The sequence below is a fragment of the Paroedura picta genome, chromosome 4, assembly GCF_049243985.1.
Source record: "Paroedura picta isolate Pp20150507F chromosome 4, Ppicta_v3.0, whole genome shotgun sequence".
Lineage (NCBI taxonomy): Eukaryota > Metazoa > Chordata > Lepidosauria > Squamata > Gekkonidae > Paroedura > Paroedura picta.
In genome coordinates this window covers 42,193,574-42,212,009 of record NC_135372.1, presented here as the reverse complement: position 1 = coordinate 42,212,009, position 18,436 = coordinate 42,193,574, and the positions used below count along the sequence as shown (strand labels likewise).

Genomic DNA, 18,436 nt, shown 5'->3' with positions numbered 1-18,436 from the left:
GAACTCAGTTGGCTGTGTGGACAAGTGCGCGTGTGAAAAAAATCTGAACTTCACGGTTTGCAAAGAATGCGGTGAAACCGTGCGATGAACAGCCGCAAACAGGTTGATGAATGGTCGAATCAATAGCCAAGAAATTACTATTATCATCATTGTTGTCATTATTATGTATTCAATTTATAGACTTCTCTCTGCAGACAGGCTCGGGGCAGTTTATAACATGAAAAAGTTAAAATACAATAAAAACACTAAAATCAACAGACACCTGATAATGCTCCATTGTCCTGCTTCTCAGCTCTATGTTGAGTGGTGGGATATTCTGGAGAGGAAAGGAGGGGAGGCCCATGTGGTTTTGATGACTTGTTCTGGCCTCAACCATAAGCCTGAGGGAATAGTGCCATTTTAGCGGACTTGTGGATCTTAAGTAGTTCTGTCAGGGTCTCTGCTGGCAACTGATTCTAAGAAGGCCCTGCCTCTGGCTGAGGCCAGCCAAGGACCAAGGACCACCAGCATGCTTCCTTTGGGCCAAGGACCACCAGCATGCTGGAACTAGAAGACTGTAGTATTCTTCTGGAGTCATACTGGGAAAGGCAGTCCCTCAGGTACACATCAGCTCCCTGTTTGCAACCACTGAACAGGTATGCGGTGAACTTGTGGGTGCTTGAGCTTCCCCAGATCCACGGATCTGAGAGCCTCAGATTTCAATGGAGACAGGATGCTGATTTTTTTTTTCCCCCTGCAGGAATATGCCCGGAAGGCGCTAGATTTTCTTTGGGAGAAAAGGCAGCGCAGCAGTAATTTGGTAGGCGTCACCATCAACATTCATACCGGTGACTGGGTCCGAAAAGGTAGGAAGCTTTCCAACTTGACAACCTCTGGCTCCACCTGGCTCTCATTTTGGGGAACTGAGAACAGGCCTGCTCCTGGTTTCGGTGAACATATTCCTCAAGTTTCATAGGTTTGGACTGTTGTCAAAGACTGCACTGCGGATTGTACATGCAGTCCAGGAGAGGCATGGCAGAACTAAAATAAATCTAATCTTCCTGGTAGGAACGGTACTTGCTTAAAACAAAAATGTATGCCTGTATAGGGTAGTCTTGCACACAGTGTACCTTTTCCCCCCCAGGAGCTTTGTCTCTTCACCTACTCTTGTAACTGTTTTGCCAAAAAAAAAAAAAAGGGGGACTTTCTTAGTAATTAAAACTAATTGCAGCTGTATTCTTTTTTAAAAATGTATAACAGCATTTTTTAAAATCTTCTTAGATAGTGGAGTTGGAGCAGGAATAGATTCATACTATGAGTATTTATTAAAAGCCTATGTCTTGCTTGGAGATGACAGTTTCCTCGAAAGATTTAACACAGTGAGTAGAACAGATACTACTTTTTAACCCGGAATCTTTTTTTTTTAATTGTCATATGAGACTATAGAGTTCAGCTGTGCATTTAATGAGTATACCAGGAGTTGTTTAAAGCCTTAGTTAACAGTTTCTCTTCAACCTTCAGGGGTGTATTGTTGTTGAACCTGAGATTGCTGATAGTTTTACCCTTCCCCTAATTAAGATGCATTTCCATGCCTCCATTCGGCATTCTGCTTATTATTATTAGACAGCTGAAGGATAATGTACTATCTTCCCTACACGGAAGATTTTTCTTTAGATCTCATCAGCATGAAATGATAGGACGCCAGTGTTAGAGTAGCCAGTTAATCAGGTGTCAGCAGCATATTTTGCAGACTGAAGCACAGGTGGAGAAAGAAAAGAGAAAAGAGCACTATTGCTCCCATGATACTATAATTTAGGTGAACCCAGGCCTTTTTGCATGGGGAATTAAACCTGGGCTCATCTGGTTGCAGGGCTAATTCCCGCTTCCACATGATGTCAGCGCTGGTCTGGGCCTGTCCAGATTCAGGCCCTCCATTGCCCTGTCGCGTCAACGGAGCCTATGCCAGGGCAGCCTGGCTCCTCCCCTGCCCTGGGCCGACTATAGTGTTATGGAAGGGAAAGAAAATGCCCCAAGTGGCTCCATGGTGTTGCGCAGCCCCGCCAAGGCACCTGGGCCACTTTTTAAAAGGAAATGCAGTATTGCTACCACATTCCCAAACTGAAAAAGCTCCCCCCCACACACACACACACACTGCGGAACCCTTCCACCCCAACTGCTTCGTGGGGAGGCAGAAATCCATGGCAGATGGAGTGCGCTGCCAAAAACGGTTCCCCATGGGGACACAGGAAGCAGCGGGGAAAACTGCCCCATTGAAATACCTGGTGGCAGCCTGGCACAGCGCCACTGGTATGGAAAGGGTGTCAATGGAGTTTACAAACAATAGATTTAGGAAAGATAGAAGCAAGTATTTCTTGGCTCAATGAGTAGTTGTGGAATTGGCTGCCAGTGGGTGGAGTGATAGACATGAGAGGTTCATTAGTGGCATGTTGAGGAGACCTCTTTAATCGGACTCAGCAAACCTTTGGATGCCAGTACTAGAAGGCAATATGTGCCCTGGTCTCTGTGCCCCTCCAGGGTTAACTGACCCTTGTGAGAGGCAGGATTCTGGACTAGATGGACTAGTCTGATCCGGCAGTGTTCTTACGTCCTTATAGTGTCACTTTCAGAAGCAGGTATGAAAACACTAAAGGGGGCCACAAACGGTTATGGCAGAATAGAGCCGTTGATCTTTAATGTCCTGGTGGGATCTGTGTGTTCTGGCTACGTCAGACATATTTCGCTACATGTGTAGGAAAAGAACTGTTCTTGCAAGTAACACATTGCCTCCTTTAACTGTGCATGTGGCCATTTAAAATAGCTGAGAACAAATTTCAGCATGAAATAATGTTAACAATGAACGACAGCTGGGCTAAAAGGCTAAGTGGGGTTGATTCCATTTGTTGCTGTTATCAATATCGGTTTGTGATGAGTGCATGGCTCAGATCTTGCCTAATGTAAACGGGGAGGGCAAATCACTGTGCTTGTGTGACATGGAGCAGGCAGAGGTGGCTACAAAAGAGGAATGTGAGAAGTCTTCAGTGGAACAATCTAGAGCAGGGGTGGTCAAACTGCGGCCCTCCAGATGTCCATGGACTACAATTCCCATGAGCGAACACTGGCAGGGGTTCATGGGAATTGTAGTCTATGGACATCTGGAGGGCTGCAGTTTGACTACCCCTGATCTAGAGAAAGAAACCCCCTCAGAATGAGTTTCCACTTTCCTGCCATTGCTGCAGTTAGCCCACACCAATGCCTCTGCTGGTAACTGTGGCAAAGGCCGATGAGGTATATTACTACAGAGGTGGGCCAGCCACTTTTTACGTAGTGAGAAAACAATTTTCACTGTCTGACTGAAGGGAAGCAGTGGCAGCCAAGTTGTAGCCGGCTCTGTGTTTTGTGGCAGCCAATTTGTAACTGCGCCCACCGTCAGAATTCTAAAGGTCCCTGATCTGTATGAATTTGTATGATGTTTTGCACAGCTGTTTTTAAAAGCTAAGTTTTAGGGGAAGCAGAATGTAGCCAGGATCTGTTAAGCTGGGTCTCTTTCAGTACAGGGAAGCTTATTTTTCTGTGGCATTCTGTGCATGCATTTAGGGGAGGGGGCAGGATAGATCTAACTTTGCAGATATATTTGGTGTGCAAGATAAGCTCACAAGGATCTGTTGCTCTCCAGCATTACGATGCCATAATGAGATACATTAGCCAGCCACCACTCCTGCTGGATGTGCACATACACAAACCAATGCTCAATGCCCGGACCTGGATGGATTCACTGCTAGCATTTTTCCCAGGTTTGCAGGTAGGACTTTCCTGATCTGCAGAAGTTTTCAAGCTTTTCTTTTTTCTTCATGCCATTTAATTGCAATGCATTCGCCAGCCGTTCTAATGTGGTCGTCGGCCTGAATAAAACTAGAAGCTTAGAAGTGTCTAGGATGCTGTAGCTGTATGAAATGCATAATGAAGAATGAGCCAGTTGAGGATTTCAGTCAAATGAATCAGAAACACACACTGTGCCTCAGAAAACTGGGGAGTGTCCGGGAAGAATAATCTCTTCTGCTCCCTCTACTGGTTGTGTTTGCTTTGCCGAATTGGCACTGATAACATTGGCAGATTGGGAGAGATTGAATTTCCCTTCAAACCCACATTTATTCATAGCATGCTTGTCCTGTTTCGTATTGCGGCTTATTTTATAAAGCATATAGGACATTTAATGTTAGGTAATAGTCACACAAGCGGAGCAGTAGCTTAAACACCTCCATTTTTATCTGAACGAAACATTAACCGATCTGTGCTTCCTCTTTCTTTCCAAATTATGAATCTTTCCAAATAATTTAATCAAAAAACCCCAAAATTTAATCAAAAAACCCCAAAACAACGCCGCCACCCCTCCCAGTTATATTGTTCAAATTAGAAGTTTATTGACTAGCCAAGAATTTGAGTCTTTTAATGTCTCTTTGTGTTCTTAATCATCATAAAGAGTTGCTTCACATTTCTGGGATTTGTCCTTATCCTTTTAATAAAGTGCTGGATGATAACTTTTATATTTATTCATTCTCTTTATTTAATACATTCATTTGCCCCCTGCCTTCCTCACGGAATTTGAGGAGGCTTACGAACATCTACTCTGCCATCCAACACAACTGGCTTATTTCACAGCAGTGGCTCTGTGTTGCCGATTGATCTTGAAGGTGTTGGCCTTGACATTTAACATCTCCTCAAGACCATTCCCTCATTATAAAATTTAAATCTGTAGAAACATGCCACGCATATTACTTTTAAAATGGCGTGTGAGGAGATGGTCTCGCTGGTGTATTCTACTGGCAGAAATAGATCTTGGTCCAGCTGACTTTGTCAGGGGACCCTTGGAGATAAATATTCACAGATGACATTTCTAGGGTTTCCTCAGTTTTTGCTTGCTCTGTTGTTCTCTTCTGTCAGAATACTTGGATTTGGAGGTTGATGGAGAAAGGCAAAGAGTTGATCATGTTGTGACTTAGAAAGCATAATGAAAACACTGGGCTGCACCCAGCAATACTTTGAAACAAAAAGGAAAATATGCCAGGTGATGAGTCATTGGTTTATTATATGAAGTCCCATTTCGCCATGTAGGCTGTGTCAGCTTATAAAACCACAGGCCTATATTTAATAATACAAATAATATAAAGACCCTATAGTAAAAATTATCCTTTTTTGCTATGGGGTCTTTATTATTTGTATTAAATATTATGATTTTATATTTTTCCCTTACAAAGCATACACAGCAAAACGTGTTGGAAACTTCATATGCTAAACCAGTTACTCATCTCTTGTCATTCCTTTTTGAGAAAGTATAATGACAGGAAACTTTTGTATCTAAATTATCTTGAATGGATCCAAGACAAATGTTAACCTTTTTTCCCCTCTTCTTGTTTTGGGCTCAAGGTACTGAAAGGTGACATTAGACCAGCTATAGAAACTCACGAGATGCTGTATCAAGTAATAAAAAAGCATAACTTCCTTCCTGAGGTAGGCGTGTGTTAAAAGTTCATCATTCTCTTTGAAAGCATTGTCTCTCGGGATTTGGATGAAGATTCTTACCAAACTGAACACACATTTTCATGGCTGAGGCATAATATCAAAACCTAGACTAGCTGAGCCACGAGTGTAAAACTGGCTCTTTCCCACATTCCCCCCCCCCCAGCAGTCCCATTTAGCCCCAGGAAAGTTTATTCCTGGAGTTACAGGACCTGTGTGGACCACTAGCTCTGCAAGGTAGGGGGCTCCACTAGGAAGGGAAAAGGTAACAAAACTGTTTTCTCTTTTCTCCTGTCAAGGTAGCTCTGCTTCATATTGTAACTGGGGTGGAATGGGATGGGAGTGGGAGAAAAACATGGGGGAGATCAGTGACTACCACCTGCTGATGGATCAAGTCTGATACTTTCAGCATCGGTTCTCAGTCTGCAACATGAAAATAACAGTTACTTCTCTCTAAAATGTTTATGCCTATGATCCATGATTGAAAATAACCGCAGACTTCTTTCTCCTTGTCATCTTCAGGCTTTCACAACAGACTTCCGGGTTCATTGGGCTCAGCATCCTTTACGACCGGAATTTGCAGAGAGCACTTACTTCTTGTATAAAGTAAGGGGATTCTTTTCGGTTCAAATTCAATCCCAGAAATGGTTGGGGAAAGGACTGAAATTGAAAGTTAATACATAGTTACAGGAAGTGATGCTGTGAACATTTTAATTTCTGATTGCTTCACATCAAATGAAATAAAATTTAATCGGCAGTAGGTTGAGAACTGGGAGAAACTACTAATTTTGCAGAATGTAATGTATGAAATTCATTAGGCAGTAGGAGCTGGTAATGGCCTCTAAATTAAATGGCTTGTCAAAAGGTTGTAAGGGACTTCGCTGTCATGGTAGGCAAATTTGTCTGCCATATTCAGAATCAGTATCTGATTACCAGAGGCTGAAGGCAAGCAACTGGAGCAGCTCTGCATAGGCCAGAACTGCTAGATTGCAATCCTAAGTGTGGCATATACCCAAAAGTAAGGCCCACTAAAATCAAGGGACTCCCTAGTAAGAATGATTAGAGATTGCAGCAACGGGGCTCCCTTATGAATATATGTAAATATTGCAGCTGTAGTGATAGACTTTTGGTCTTTCCTAGCATAGATGGTTCTGGGGTTCTTGTTGTCATTGGGAATATCTCCAGGATCTTTTCCAATCTTTGTTTATAATGTGCAGCTGTGTTTAAATGTACTGAAGTTATTCCACTGATATTTGAAGACACTGTCCTTTGGCTCTATTTATTTATTTTTGAATTTCTATACCGCTGCTCTCAAATAATCTCATAGCAGTTTGCACTAAAACAATAAAACACAATAAACCCCTAAAAAACCCTTAATATTAAACATTTAAAAGATGGTGATACCATCAGAGTTCTAAACTCCCACCCCCCTGTTCAGCATGCAGTCAAATGAGCTCTCTCATTAGGAGTGAGGGCCAAACTAACCAGCACTAACACTAAGGGGGTCCCCCATTTGAAACACTTGGACTCCACCTTGGCCTCAACCATACACCTGGTGGAAGAGCTCCATATTACAGGCTCTGCAAAAAGCTGACAAATCCGACAGGGCCCGTAGCTCTTTCAGGAGCTTATTCCACAAGGTTGGATCCAGAGCCGAAAAAGCCCTCACCCTCGTTGAGGCCAGGCGTGTCCCGAGGGCCCAGGACAGCCAGCAGATTCATACCCGCAGAGCAAAGTGCCCTGCAGGGGCCATAAGCAGATAAGCAGTCCTGCTGATAGGTAGGTCCCCAAGCTGTCATCAGTGCAGTCATCTTTCACGAAGGCTGGATGCAGTGAGTTGCTCCTTCCACTTCAGAGTATGTGTGTGTGTGTGTGTGTGTGTGTGTGTGTATATATATATATACACACACACACACACAATATATATATATTTAGAGATGTGTGACTTTAGATCAAAGATGCTTTTTAAAGCACATCAAATATCAGAATACTTTTTAGCAAGTAAATGTAATAGATTAATTCTGGACTAACACTACATATTAAATGCTGAATATTTGCCTTTAAAAAAACAGGCTACAGGAGATCCTTACTACTTGGAAGTAGGAAAAACCCTAATTGAGAACTTAAATAAATATGCACGAGTACCTTGCGGGTTTGCTGCAATGAAGGATGTCCGTACTGGAAGTCATGAAGACAGGTAACGGATATCGAAAAGTGTCTCATTTGCAAAAGCTCAGTTGAAATCTGGAGTATGCAGAATGGATTTTTTTTCCCCAACAGTTAAACGTAATTTTTAGTATGCAGGTTAAACAAGGCAATTTAATTTAGTTCTTATTAAATTGCTTTTTATACAACTGTCTCTGAAGGTGCAATTATAGTGTAGATTGTTTTTCCCAAGAAAGTGCAAAAATATTGAGAGCAGAAGCAGAGTTTTGTGCATGTCAATTCAGCTTTTGCGCCAGCTTCCACAGACATTGACTCTGGTGCTTTGTTCATTCAAAAGTATCCTCCTGCAATTTTGCTCCCTCTGTTGCTTCCGAGTTGATATTCAGAATATGTTCCTACTTCTCTTCCTAGGATGGACTCTTTCTTCTTGGCGGAGATGTTTAAATACTTATACCTGCTCTTTGCCGATAAGGAAGACCTGACTTTTGATATAGAAAACTATATCTTTACTACTGAGGCTCATTTGCTACCTCTGTGGCTGTCTACTACAAACCAAACAGCCCCCAGAAAAAACGTCGTAAGTGTCGCTTTCGAAACTTAAATCTCTTTAACGTTTAAAGGGCAAGATGGTAAAATCGGAGGGTGGGATCCATTTCTGCGCAGTTGCAGCTGCAGAAATCCAAAGGGTCAGCCCAGAGATCTCCCCCCTCCCCCAACATCTTGGATGCTTGCAGGCACCACAACACTCTGGTCCGTTATTAGGAATGGGAAGCCAAGGGTGCTTCCTGAATCCTCACCCTGCCCTCCTGAGTAAGTCACCTTCCTGATGGTGGATGAGAGAGGGACAAGGGTATGTTGAGCCCATAGGCAATGGTTGCTGGATAAGGACCAGACCCAGAACGTTCAGGAAACAGCTTTAATGGAAATTGTGACAGATTGCAATTGTCACCTTGAATTTCTAGCACATGACTTGGACTCAGACACAGGTGCCGCCTGGAAGAGATGGGCGGGCCGGCTTCTTCTGTATTATACTTGAGACAATTGCAAGTCATCGTCTCCCCCTCCACCACCATCACCGAAACATGCTGTGGAAATCTAGCTCCCGGAAGGGCAAGCATGCATAGTGAGAGAGCCACGTTTTGAAAAATGCACCTAAAGACATTACGGCAGATACATGTTGAACTGAGCAGCAGATTCCCGTAATGCGTAAACAGGGTGGACCCAACCTTCCTCCAGGTTAAGTGGGTTGTCTTGCAAAGCACACACTCCAGGCTTGAGCCAGAAGGAAGTGGGTGGTATAAACAGTTTAATAAATAGATTCCTTAGAGGTTTGGTGGGATGGGGGTAGGCTGCACCCCAGTGTGAATACACAACCTAGCCCTGTCCGGAAGTCCCAGAGTGCTCTGAATTCTGTTGTTGTATATCCAGGGTAGGCTACGGCAAGCCCCTTCCCTGGCATTTTTCCTGACTCCTTTTTCTGCTGCACTTTGCTCATTCATTTGTACTTTGAGTTTTTTCAACATGGTTCAAGAAAACGACCTCCTTAATCAATTCTAAGCATTGGGAGCCTAGCATCTGCCATTGGTTGTGTGTTGGAGGGAGGGCATATCATCAAACCCCCATGGCCTTATTGTGGTGAGAGTTGCTTCAAGCATCTGCGATTCCCCTTCCCCTTGATGGAATCTTTTGGATGCATCTGAGGACACACGTTCAGGTGGGATAGCCCTGTGGGTCTGAAGCAGCAGAACAAAGTTCAAGTCCAGCAGCACTTTTAAGATCACCAAAGTCTTTATTCGAGGGGTTAACTTTAGCATGCATGCACACTTCTCCAGATATAGCTGAAGGAAGTGTGCTTGGCACAGAAAAGCTTATATCTTGAAGAAAGACTTCTGTGGCTATCCAAAGAGTTTGCTGTTTGTTGCTTATGAATTTGTGCAGGTAAGCGCCATTATTTATGAATGGCTGAGCACTTTATCTTTTTGTGCTTAAGCTGCTTATCCATGTACTTGGAGTGTAATTGTTCAGGCTTGCCTGTTGGGATGGCTTCTGGCCGAGAAAATACGACCTTGAACAAATGCCACCTGCCCTCTTTCCTTTGTAGACTACAGAATACACTGAACTGGATGATAGTAACTTTGACTGGACGTGCCCCAACACCCAGATTCTGTTTCCAAATGACCCCATGTATGCTCAGAACATCAGGGAACCTCTGAAAAATGTGGTAGACAAGAGCTGTCCTAGGGGTGTATCTCGAGCGTAAGATGTTTAATTCTATATCTTTTGTACCCCTGAATGTGTGCACGTGCGCGTGTGATTAAAAAGAAATGTACAGCGAGCTGATTTTGTTGATTTGATCCGCTTGCTTGCTTTTGCATACATCTCTTGACTGCATTCTTTTTTTTTATCGACGCAAGTTTGTGCTAGCCCTGCACGAGAAAGGAGGCTGACTTCTGCTCACTGGTAACAAAAATGACTTGTGCAGAAATCGATTTAAGAAGCCAACTAGGAGATCCTTCTTTGAGTTTATTAAAAGCAGTTGCCTGTTTCAAGAAAGAAAAAGACTGTGTGTTCATTTAACTTTTCCCCGCCTCCTGCTTCTGCATTACTTCTGCTGTGCATGATTGTAATATGGGAGATGACTCCACTCCAAAGAACTTGCCCAGATGGTAGAAATGAGAGATTGACCATAAGGGACAGGGGCGAAAATTAAGGTCTGATTAAATACAGCCATGCTTGTCAGAGAAATGTACCTGTTCGGCATTCCACCTGGCCAGCATCCTTTTACAAATACATGTCTAATAGTTGCCCATGTACTGTACACCTGGTGCGCCAGTGGGTCATGTTATGGATGCTAGTTGTTTCACACATAGGTATGGCAGCCAGCTGAACTACACGTGCAATGCCACGTGGGTAAGCTTTTGTGTGTGTGTGTGGTGTCACCTTTTAAATCTAGCCTAAGTAAAGAGATTGAAGACTGAACAGTAGCTGGCGTCATTGTGTGGAATAAATAAAGAGGAATGCTTAAAGCAATGGGAGGATTTGGTGGGATAGAGGCAAAAATAAAATGAGTTTGTGGCAGTGGTGAGGCTGAAGATAAAGCTCTGACACAAGGCTCTGGGCAAGACCTGAGCAGCATAAGAAACCTGAACAGGTCCAGAATGCTGGGTAGTGAATATCTTGGGAATTAGGGAGAGGCACAGTACAGAAGTAAGAGGGGAAGTGTATGAAAGAGAATATTGACAATAGAATGGACCAAGTGGTTTTGAGCTGTGTTGGGAGGGGAGGCAAGCATGACATGGAATCCAGTGAGGAAGAATCAAAATCTGGCCCTCTGACATGCCTGGGCAATCCAGTGGGGAGTGCCACTTCAGTCAAAAAACAAGACTTGAATGGTTTAGGAGGAATGCTGAGAAACACACCAGAGTGCATTTTCAGCCTGAGCGCATCCAATGCTTTTTATCCGCCCATTCAGCTTTTGATGGCTTCTGTTGGCCCTGCATGTATGGCTGTAGTTGTGCCCACCCCGCAGGTACGTGATACGCGGTCATTTGATAGTTTAAAAATATGACCAGTGTCCTCTCTTGCAGGGAGGAGAGCTTGGGCAGTGGACCAAAGCCACCGCTGAGAGCTAGGGATTTCATGGCCAGCAATCCTGAGCATTTGGAGATCCTGAAGAAGATGGGAGTCAGCTTGATTCACCTCAAGGATGGAAGAGTCCAACTGGTGCAACATGCTATCCAAGTAAGGACCCTCTTTTTGTTGTGTGGCGTTCATCTTGGACAAGCAGAGAGATGAAAACACCAAAATTCTTCATGGTGGGCGTAGGAGGACATTGATTTGCAGATGTTTACTTTGAATACTAAGCAAGTGAGATAATGCCACCTAAGCCTGGATGTTACAAAACAAAACAGGCAACGGGGAGTGATACTCTCTCTCTCCTGGTCAGTCAAGTGTGAATATTCTGGGGACAAACAAAAGCATTTCAGTAAGATTGCAAAGCTGGTTCCATTCAGATTCTAATGGTTCACCATGATACACTTGGGAAATACAGGCAAATAACGAAACAGGCAATTTTAATTAACCTTCTGTATACTCCCTGCTTCCGATGGATTTGTTTAAAGGAAGTAATTAGTCTGAAACACTTTTGGGTCTTAGCCGTGGTTAAATTTGGTTAGCAGCACTAAAGTGAAGTGGGTAAAAGGTCTGTTAACTTGCACTTGGGTTGTTTGAAGACATGAGAAAGTGCTTGGTTGGCTTTTTTGTTAGGCGGCGAGCGCCCTCGATGCAGAAGACGGCCTGCGGTTCATGCAGGAAATGATTGAGCTGTCCAGTCAGCAGCAGAAAGAACAGCAGCTACCTCCCCGTGCGGTTCAGATTGTTTCCCACCCATTCTTTGGCAGAGTGGTGTTGACAGCTGGGCCTGCGCAATTTGGAACGGACCTTTCCAAACACAAATCAGGGGTGCGTACAGTCTGTCTGTCTCTGTTACTTTGCCATCATGATGGAAAACTCTTTTGATAATAGAGATTATTTAAATTAAATTGGGTGGGTGGGGATACAAAACTGCCCCTGAATCAAGATGACAGCTGATCTCTCAAAGTAACTTTGGAATGGCTCGCTCTTAACTCGGGAGTGAACAGATTCAAGGCAAGGAGCCCAGAGGAAACTTCACTGTCTCCGGACCAATAAACAGTGGCCGCTTCACTATTTATCTGCATGCTGTGGGGTTAGGCATACAGAACAAGGCCAAAAAACACTCAGTGGACTACACCAAAAAAGATACGTCTAAAAACACAAAGATTCTCATTGAAAACCGTATTGATTAGCTTGCAATGAAAACTATCTGTACCACAGCCTGCTTCACCCCACCCTGCAGTATACTACTGCTAATTGTTGTAAGAGGTGGTGAGCAGAGTTGTATTAACGTTTGCTTAGGAGATGTGGATTAGTCCTCTGCCAGAAAGCAGTCAAGTCCCTAATCTAGTGGGAAGGTTGAGGAGGAGAAGAAAGGCATTTAACATCTGCCTCCTTTGCTGGAGAGGCCTGTCTCACACCTTGGAGCATCTTTAATCTCGAAAGAGACCTTTGCAATAACTGTGATTTTTTCTCCCTCTGGAGGAAGCTTTGAAACCTGCAGCCACCCAGGTTGGCTGGGTATCCCGGTCCAGGGCTAAGCGATATTGAATCACATTTCTGCATGAACTATTTTCATGCATACCTTAAGGCAGGGGTAGTCAACCTGTGGTCCTCCAGATGTCCATAGACTACAATTCCCACAAGCCCCTGCCAGCGTTTGCATTTTCAGCGTTTGCTGGCAGGGGCTCATGGGAAATGTAGTCTGGAGGACATCTGGAGGACCACAGGTTGACTACCCCTGCCTTAAGGAACGAACGCCAACGGGCCTTCTTGCTTTTATATATATCCTTTCTGGTACGTGAGGGAAGAAGATGCAAAACTAATGGAGTCCTTGGTTCATTTTGATTCCTTTAGTTGGCTGTGGATTGGAGATAGCCAATTCAAGTAGGGTCAGAATTATTCCCTCCCAGGTTTTGGCCCTGCACCCCATTTTTGTGGAGATGAGCAGGCATGACAATGAAATCCTTGGCAACCAGTATTAAAACCGTCTTGTTTTCTTGAGTTTGCTTATCGTAATGCTGAGTTGAGGCTCCTGTAGGTGGGTGGTTTGTCGAATGAGCCGTTGTGTCTAAAATCATTTGCAGTGCAGTGAACTTCCTTCGGGGAGAACTATGGGAGGAAAACAGGCCTTACCTGCCCGTCTTCAACGCTGCTGTACTTTTCCTGCCTTGTCGGGTTTTTACGATGAAGCGAGTTTAGCCTTAGACAGGAAAGAAGTCCCAAGGGGGACACTGCGTTTAAAAGGGGGAGAGGAGGGGGAGTTCATAGCATAGCAGCTAAAGCAAATACAATAGCAGACAGTGGCCATTAAAAGTAATAGCTGTGGGCAAGTGTATAATCCATGTTTTGGCCATAATCCTACAGAGAGTCCTTAAAAGCTGAAATTCTGTGCCAAGGCTGTTGGGGGGTGAGCATGGCGTGTGACTCAGTCCAGACCCCTCCTGAGCACCTGATTGGCAAGATGTCTTTCATTGTGTTTCATTTCCCAGCCCAGACTTTGAGATTTGGCCGGGGAGATTAAACATATAGCACATGTATACACAGTTTGCATCAATAAAACAGTCCCTTGCTGGACTAGTGGACGTTAGATGATGGAAAAGGAAGAGGTTTCCGCAGCACGTGGAGAACTCAGGCCTCACCCATTTGCATCTGTATTTTGAACAGAGAAGTTTTCCAACAATTGAATCAAATTGTATTACATTTTGCATTGTCAGTCACACTGGGCTTGATTCCCCATTTCTCCACATGCAGCCAGCTGGGTGACCTTGAGCTAGTCACCGCTCCCTTAGCTCAAGGTCACTCAGGGGGAGGAAGGGAAAGGTGTTTGCTAGCTGCTTTGAGACTCCTTTGGGTGTAAAACCTCCTCCTCCTCCTTTCCTGGCATGCTGCTTTCAGTGATACCCTGAGAAGAATGACAAACTGTCTAGAAGCTTGAAAACTGTATATGGAATACTTGTGTCTCCCCAACAGACAAGAGGATTTGTTGCAGTCAGTAAACCTTATAATGGATGCTCTGAGATCACCAATCCTGAAGCCCTGAAGGAGAAAATTGCTTTGATGCAAAGAGGACAGTGCATGTTTGCTGAAAAGGCTCGGCACATCCAAAAAGCCGGGGCCATAGGCGGCATCGTTATTGGCAAGTACAACAATCCAGAAAACTGTAGGAAGTGATTGCAAGTGTTCTCTTTTGAAGTCAGCCAAGCATGAATCACGCTCTCAAGCAGTTTTAAAATGAATTCTCAGGTAGATGCTGCAGCCTATTCCATCCTGAGTGACAAGAGGACATTTTTTTAGTGGCTCCATTCAGTGAAACTCCATTCAGTGTTTATCTGCACTGACTTTGTGGCACCAGGATTTGGCTTTCAGGTGATCCTTTGGCTCCAGGAAACAGCTGTGACTAATGCTGCTTCCATGTTCTTTAATGAACAGCAGCTTAGTTACATCAGCTCCCTAGAGCTTAAGGAGTTGATTTCACAGTTCATTAGACACTGGCCAGTGAATTATCTAAATGCTAGAGCTTCTCTGGACATTACAGTAACTTTGAGCTGTGTCTTGAGAGTGGGCGCACTTTCAGATTCAGCTCCACCACAATTGGATGATTATTCTAGGCCAGCCCTTCTCAACTTCATTACTGTTGAGAAACCCCTGGAGCATTCTTCAGGCTTCGAGGGACCCCAGAAGTGGCATGGTCATTCGGTATAAGGTTGGGAAGCATAGCTGTGTATGTGCCCACCCAGGGCCCCTCCCCTTCCCATCCCCTCCAGGCCCATTATTGGCCATTGGGGGGGCACACAAGTTGACATGACCATATATGGACATATCACCCAATAAATGGTTAACAAATTTTAAAACTACATTAAAAAATTAACTCCCACCCATTTGGGGAACACTCCCAGGGTTGCCAAGAAACCCTTGTTCTAGGCTATCAGATTCCTCAGAAAACTTGTTCTAGGCTATCAGATTCATAAACTGTATCCACAAAGGGATTCTAGGCTGTCAACTAACTGCACCTTGGGCTCTTTTTAAAAAGTGGGGAAAACATGTTTCACCTACTTGTTCAGTGAGATGAATTAATGTTTCATGTTCGTACTGAAGGTGGGCAGAACATGTTTCACCTACTTGTTCAGCGAGATGAATTAATGGTGCATGTTGTACTGATCCCCCAGATTCCCCTCCCAAGGCTTTCTATTAAGGGCACAAAGGTACAGCGGTAGTTCTGTGTTCCAAACGGTGCTACTATTGTTGGTCTAAAAAGGAAATAATTTGAATTCTAATATTGGGGGCCGGGGATCAAATTGCTGGTATGACGTGATTTAATGTAGCACTAAGACCAGTCCTTTAGGTCAGCCATTCTTGACATTTTTTGGGCCCATGGCCCTTTGAGGAGCTCTTCTTGGGTTCTGTGGACCCGTCAAAACAGGATCCACCCAGCCCAACATGAACAGAGAGACAGAAAACGGCTGCTTCAGGCTGCAGCTTTTCAGAGGTGAACAATGACCAGTCAGGATTTGGTGGGTGCCAGTGGCATAAATAATCGGTCCTCTTGCTTGTGATTCCTGTGTGCTGAGCAGACGACAACGAGGGCAGCAGCAGCGACACGGCCCCCCTCTTCCAAATGGCCGGAGATGGCAAGAACACGGACGACATCACCATCCCCATGCTGTTCCTCTTCCACAAGGAAGGCAGTATTATCCTTGACGCCATCCAAGAATACGAAGCGGTAGAAGTACTGCTGTCCGATAAAGCAAAGGACAGGGGTAAGGAATATACTGTGTCGCAGGTTATATCATGTCATTGTTCAGTGAGCTTTACTGTCTAAATTCCAACGGGTAGCAGAAGGAAGGAGAAAAGGAGGAGGGAATAGGATCTTATCGCTCCCTCCCTGGGGAAGCTGGGGGCTTTGTTACTGATGGGGGAGCCTGCAGAGTGAGAGGATGGGGTGTGGATCAAAATGTCGATGCTTAGTTCTTACTAAGTCCCAGCAGCAACACAGGGATTAGCTTCGGGGAGTGTCAGAAAGTTGGGCATTTATCCCCCCCCCACACACACACACACACAGACTCCAGTTTCTCTGGCCTTCCAGGGGGTCATGCTATGTAAGCCAATGCCTGGATTGCAGTGGAGAAATGTTCTTGGGTTTCCATGGGGGTCGGAGGAGCAGTATTGTCATGTACAGAACCTTTTTTCAGCATATACAGTAATGTTATAACATCGTGAAATTGTAAACAACAACAAAAAAAAACACACCAGGAATTGTAAAGAAAGAGAAGGGGGTCAGGGAGAGGATGAAGAAGCAAACCTACCCGTCAACCAAAAACTTCATTCTCTGCCCATTTTCTCCCAATGTTATAACATCTACTATATATTAATTGGAAAAATTGTGTTGTAGCGTAATCCATATTGTTTAAAAAATGGCAGACGTCTCGGGGACAACTTGGGTGGGGGCAATAGGCAGGGTGAATGCACGTAAGTCACGAGACAGAATGTCAGTGCGACAGGAAGCCAAATCTGAATCCAGGAATTGCTCACTGGAAAACTGCGAGTTAAGACCTGAAGGGGAAAAAAGCATTGCTGTAAGGCAGGGGTAGTCAACCTGTGGTCCTCCAGATGTCCATGGACTACAGTTCCCATGAGCCCCTGCCAGCGAATGCATTGACTACCCCTGCTGTAAGGGAGGGTTCACAAACTGGGGTAAGGGGGCAGGAAATTCCAGGAAGGTGAAATTTTGTGCGGAAAGTTTTGCATTGTTTGATTCCTTAAGAATGCTGATGCGGGGACTTGCCCCTGGGTGGACATGGCCTCTGTCTGCCAGAGCTTTTCAAAATGTTATTTCCTCATAGAACTACTGTTAATTTAATTACCAATGTAAGCTAGTGGGTTTATGGATGTAAAATGCATATGTGCTTTTTCCCCTTCTCCCTGTGCTACCGTTGGAATATCAGCAACTATATTTAAAGATAAAATGATTCCAAACTACATTATTGATAGCAGTAAGTATGAAATGGATCTATACACTTTTGCCAAGAATTTTTTTAATACTGTCCTCTTTATGCTGGTACGTTTTCCTTAAAAAAAAAAACCTGAACTTGGATTCAGATCAATCAACTTAGCAATGAAACCTAAGCCCAAGGTTCTGTTACTACACAGGAGAGGTATGTACGGCAGAGGTTTTTAAACTGTGCATTTCAGAGATCCTTGGAAGCTTTTTCAGGCTACTCAAGGAGTTGAGTAGGGGACTGTGTAGGCTCCCTGTTAAGGTTGTGCGCTTTGGCATGGAGAGGAGGGGCGGTGGTGCGCCAGCCAGCGGCCACACGCAGGCGCAAAGCTCTGCACCTGCGTGCTGCCACTGGCTGGTGTGCCGCTGCCCCTTGTGTCCGCACTGTGGCGCTGGCCTCCTACGCGCTGCTTCAGGCTTCAGTGATCACCGAGGTGGCCAAACCGTGCCGAAGCGCACGACCCTACTCCCTGTACTTCCAAAGGGGCGTTGTAGCAAAAGAATAAACGGGAGTCCTTGGGAACTTGAAAAGCCTAAACCTTTATTCAAGACTTTCGCTTTCATGGAGTACCTCAGATGCAATCAAGCTGATGCTGGAATAAACTTTTGCTAGCTTCTGAAGGGGCCACAAGGCTTCTGTTGACCAAAGACTTCCCATTAAAACAGTTGCCCCTCTTACTCCACAGTTTGCATCTACAGTTTGTATGTTGGGCAATTTGAAGGTGCACTCTGTTTGTGCAAGAGAGTAGCTAGATCCCAGATCGGGGTAGGCAACCTTTTTTGGTCTAAGCGTTGTTGACCTGGGAAAGGGCCACTGTCCTTGGGGTGGGAGTGGATGGAGGATGAGAGTTGTCCTTGACTCTTGCAGCAAGCCATACCCAAGCAGCATTTCAAGGACTTGGCTGGTGGTTCTGAAGGTTTAGGAGGCAATGACGGGCATAATGCCTGCCTGTGTGTCGTTCTCCTTTACCACGGGGCCCAGGAGGGCTGCCAGTACCTCAGCTACTTGGGCAGGGATCCGGCCTGGAGAGCCACGAGAAATCATCAGGTGAGCCATTATTGGCATGTGTGCAGGGTAGGGAAGGTGCCAGTCGCTATCCCTGTCCTAGACAGAGCATGCTTCAGGATCCTGTGTAATACACAGAC

General features: G+C 44.7%; 1 protein-coding gene across 2 annotated transcripts in view; it reads left to right on the top strand.

The window, feature by feature from the left end:
• The window catches only part of EDEM3 (ER degradation enhancing alpha-mannosidase like protein 3), a 42,744-nt gene that overhangs the window by 19,814 nt on the left and 4,494 nt on the right, over window positions 1-18,436 (top strand). Inside the window, exons 8-20 of one of the 2 annotated variants that reach the window (XM_077332648.1) lie at window positions 740-845; window positions 1,261-1,358; window positions 3,653-3,778; window positions 5,401-5,484; window positions 6,016-6,099; window positions 7,566-7,690; window positions 8,071-8,236; window positions 9,761-9,915; window positions 11,247-11,400; window positions 11,926-12,120; window positions 14,266-14,431; window positions 15,867-16,052; window positions 17,238-17,285. In XM_077332648.1, the coding sequence (XP_077188763.1) occupies window positions 740-845; window positions 1,261-1,358; window positions 3,653-3,778; window positions 5,401-5,484; window positions 6,016-6,099; window positions 7,566-7,690; window positions 8,071-8,236; window positions 9,761-9,915; window positions 11,247-11,400; window positions 11,926-12,120; window positions 14,266-14,431; window positions 15,867-16,052; window positions 17,238-17,285 (1,693 nt within the window). The remainder of the gene's footprint in view (window positions 1-739; window positions 846-1,260; window positions 1,359-3,652; window positions 3,779-5,400; window positions 5,485-6,015; window positions 6,100-7,565; window positions 7,691-8,070; window positions 8,237-9,760; window positions 9,916-11,246; window positions 11,401-11,925; window positions 12,121-14,265; window positions 14,432-15,866; window positions 16,053-17,237; window positions 17,286-18,436) is intronic. The other variant, XM_077332649.1, reaches the window with a different exon arrangement.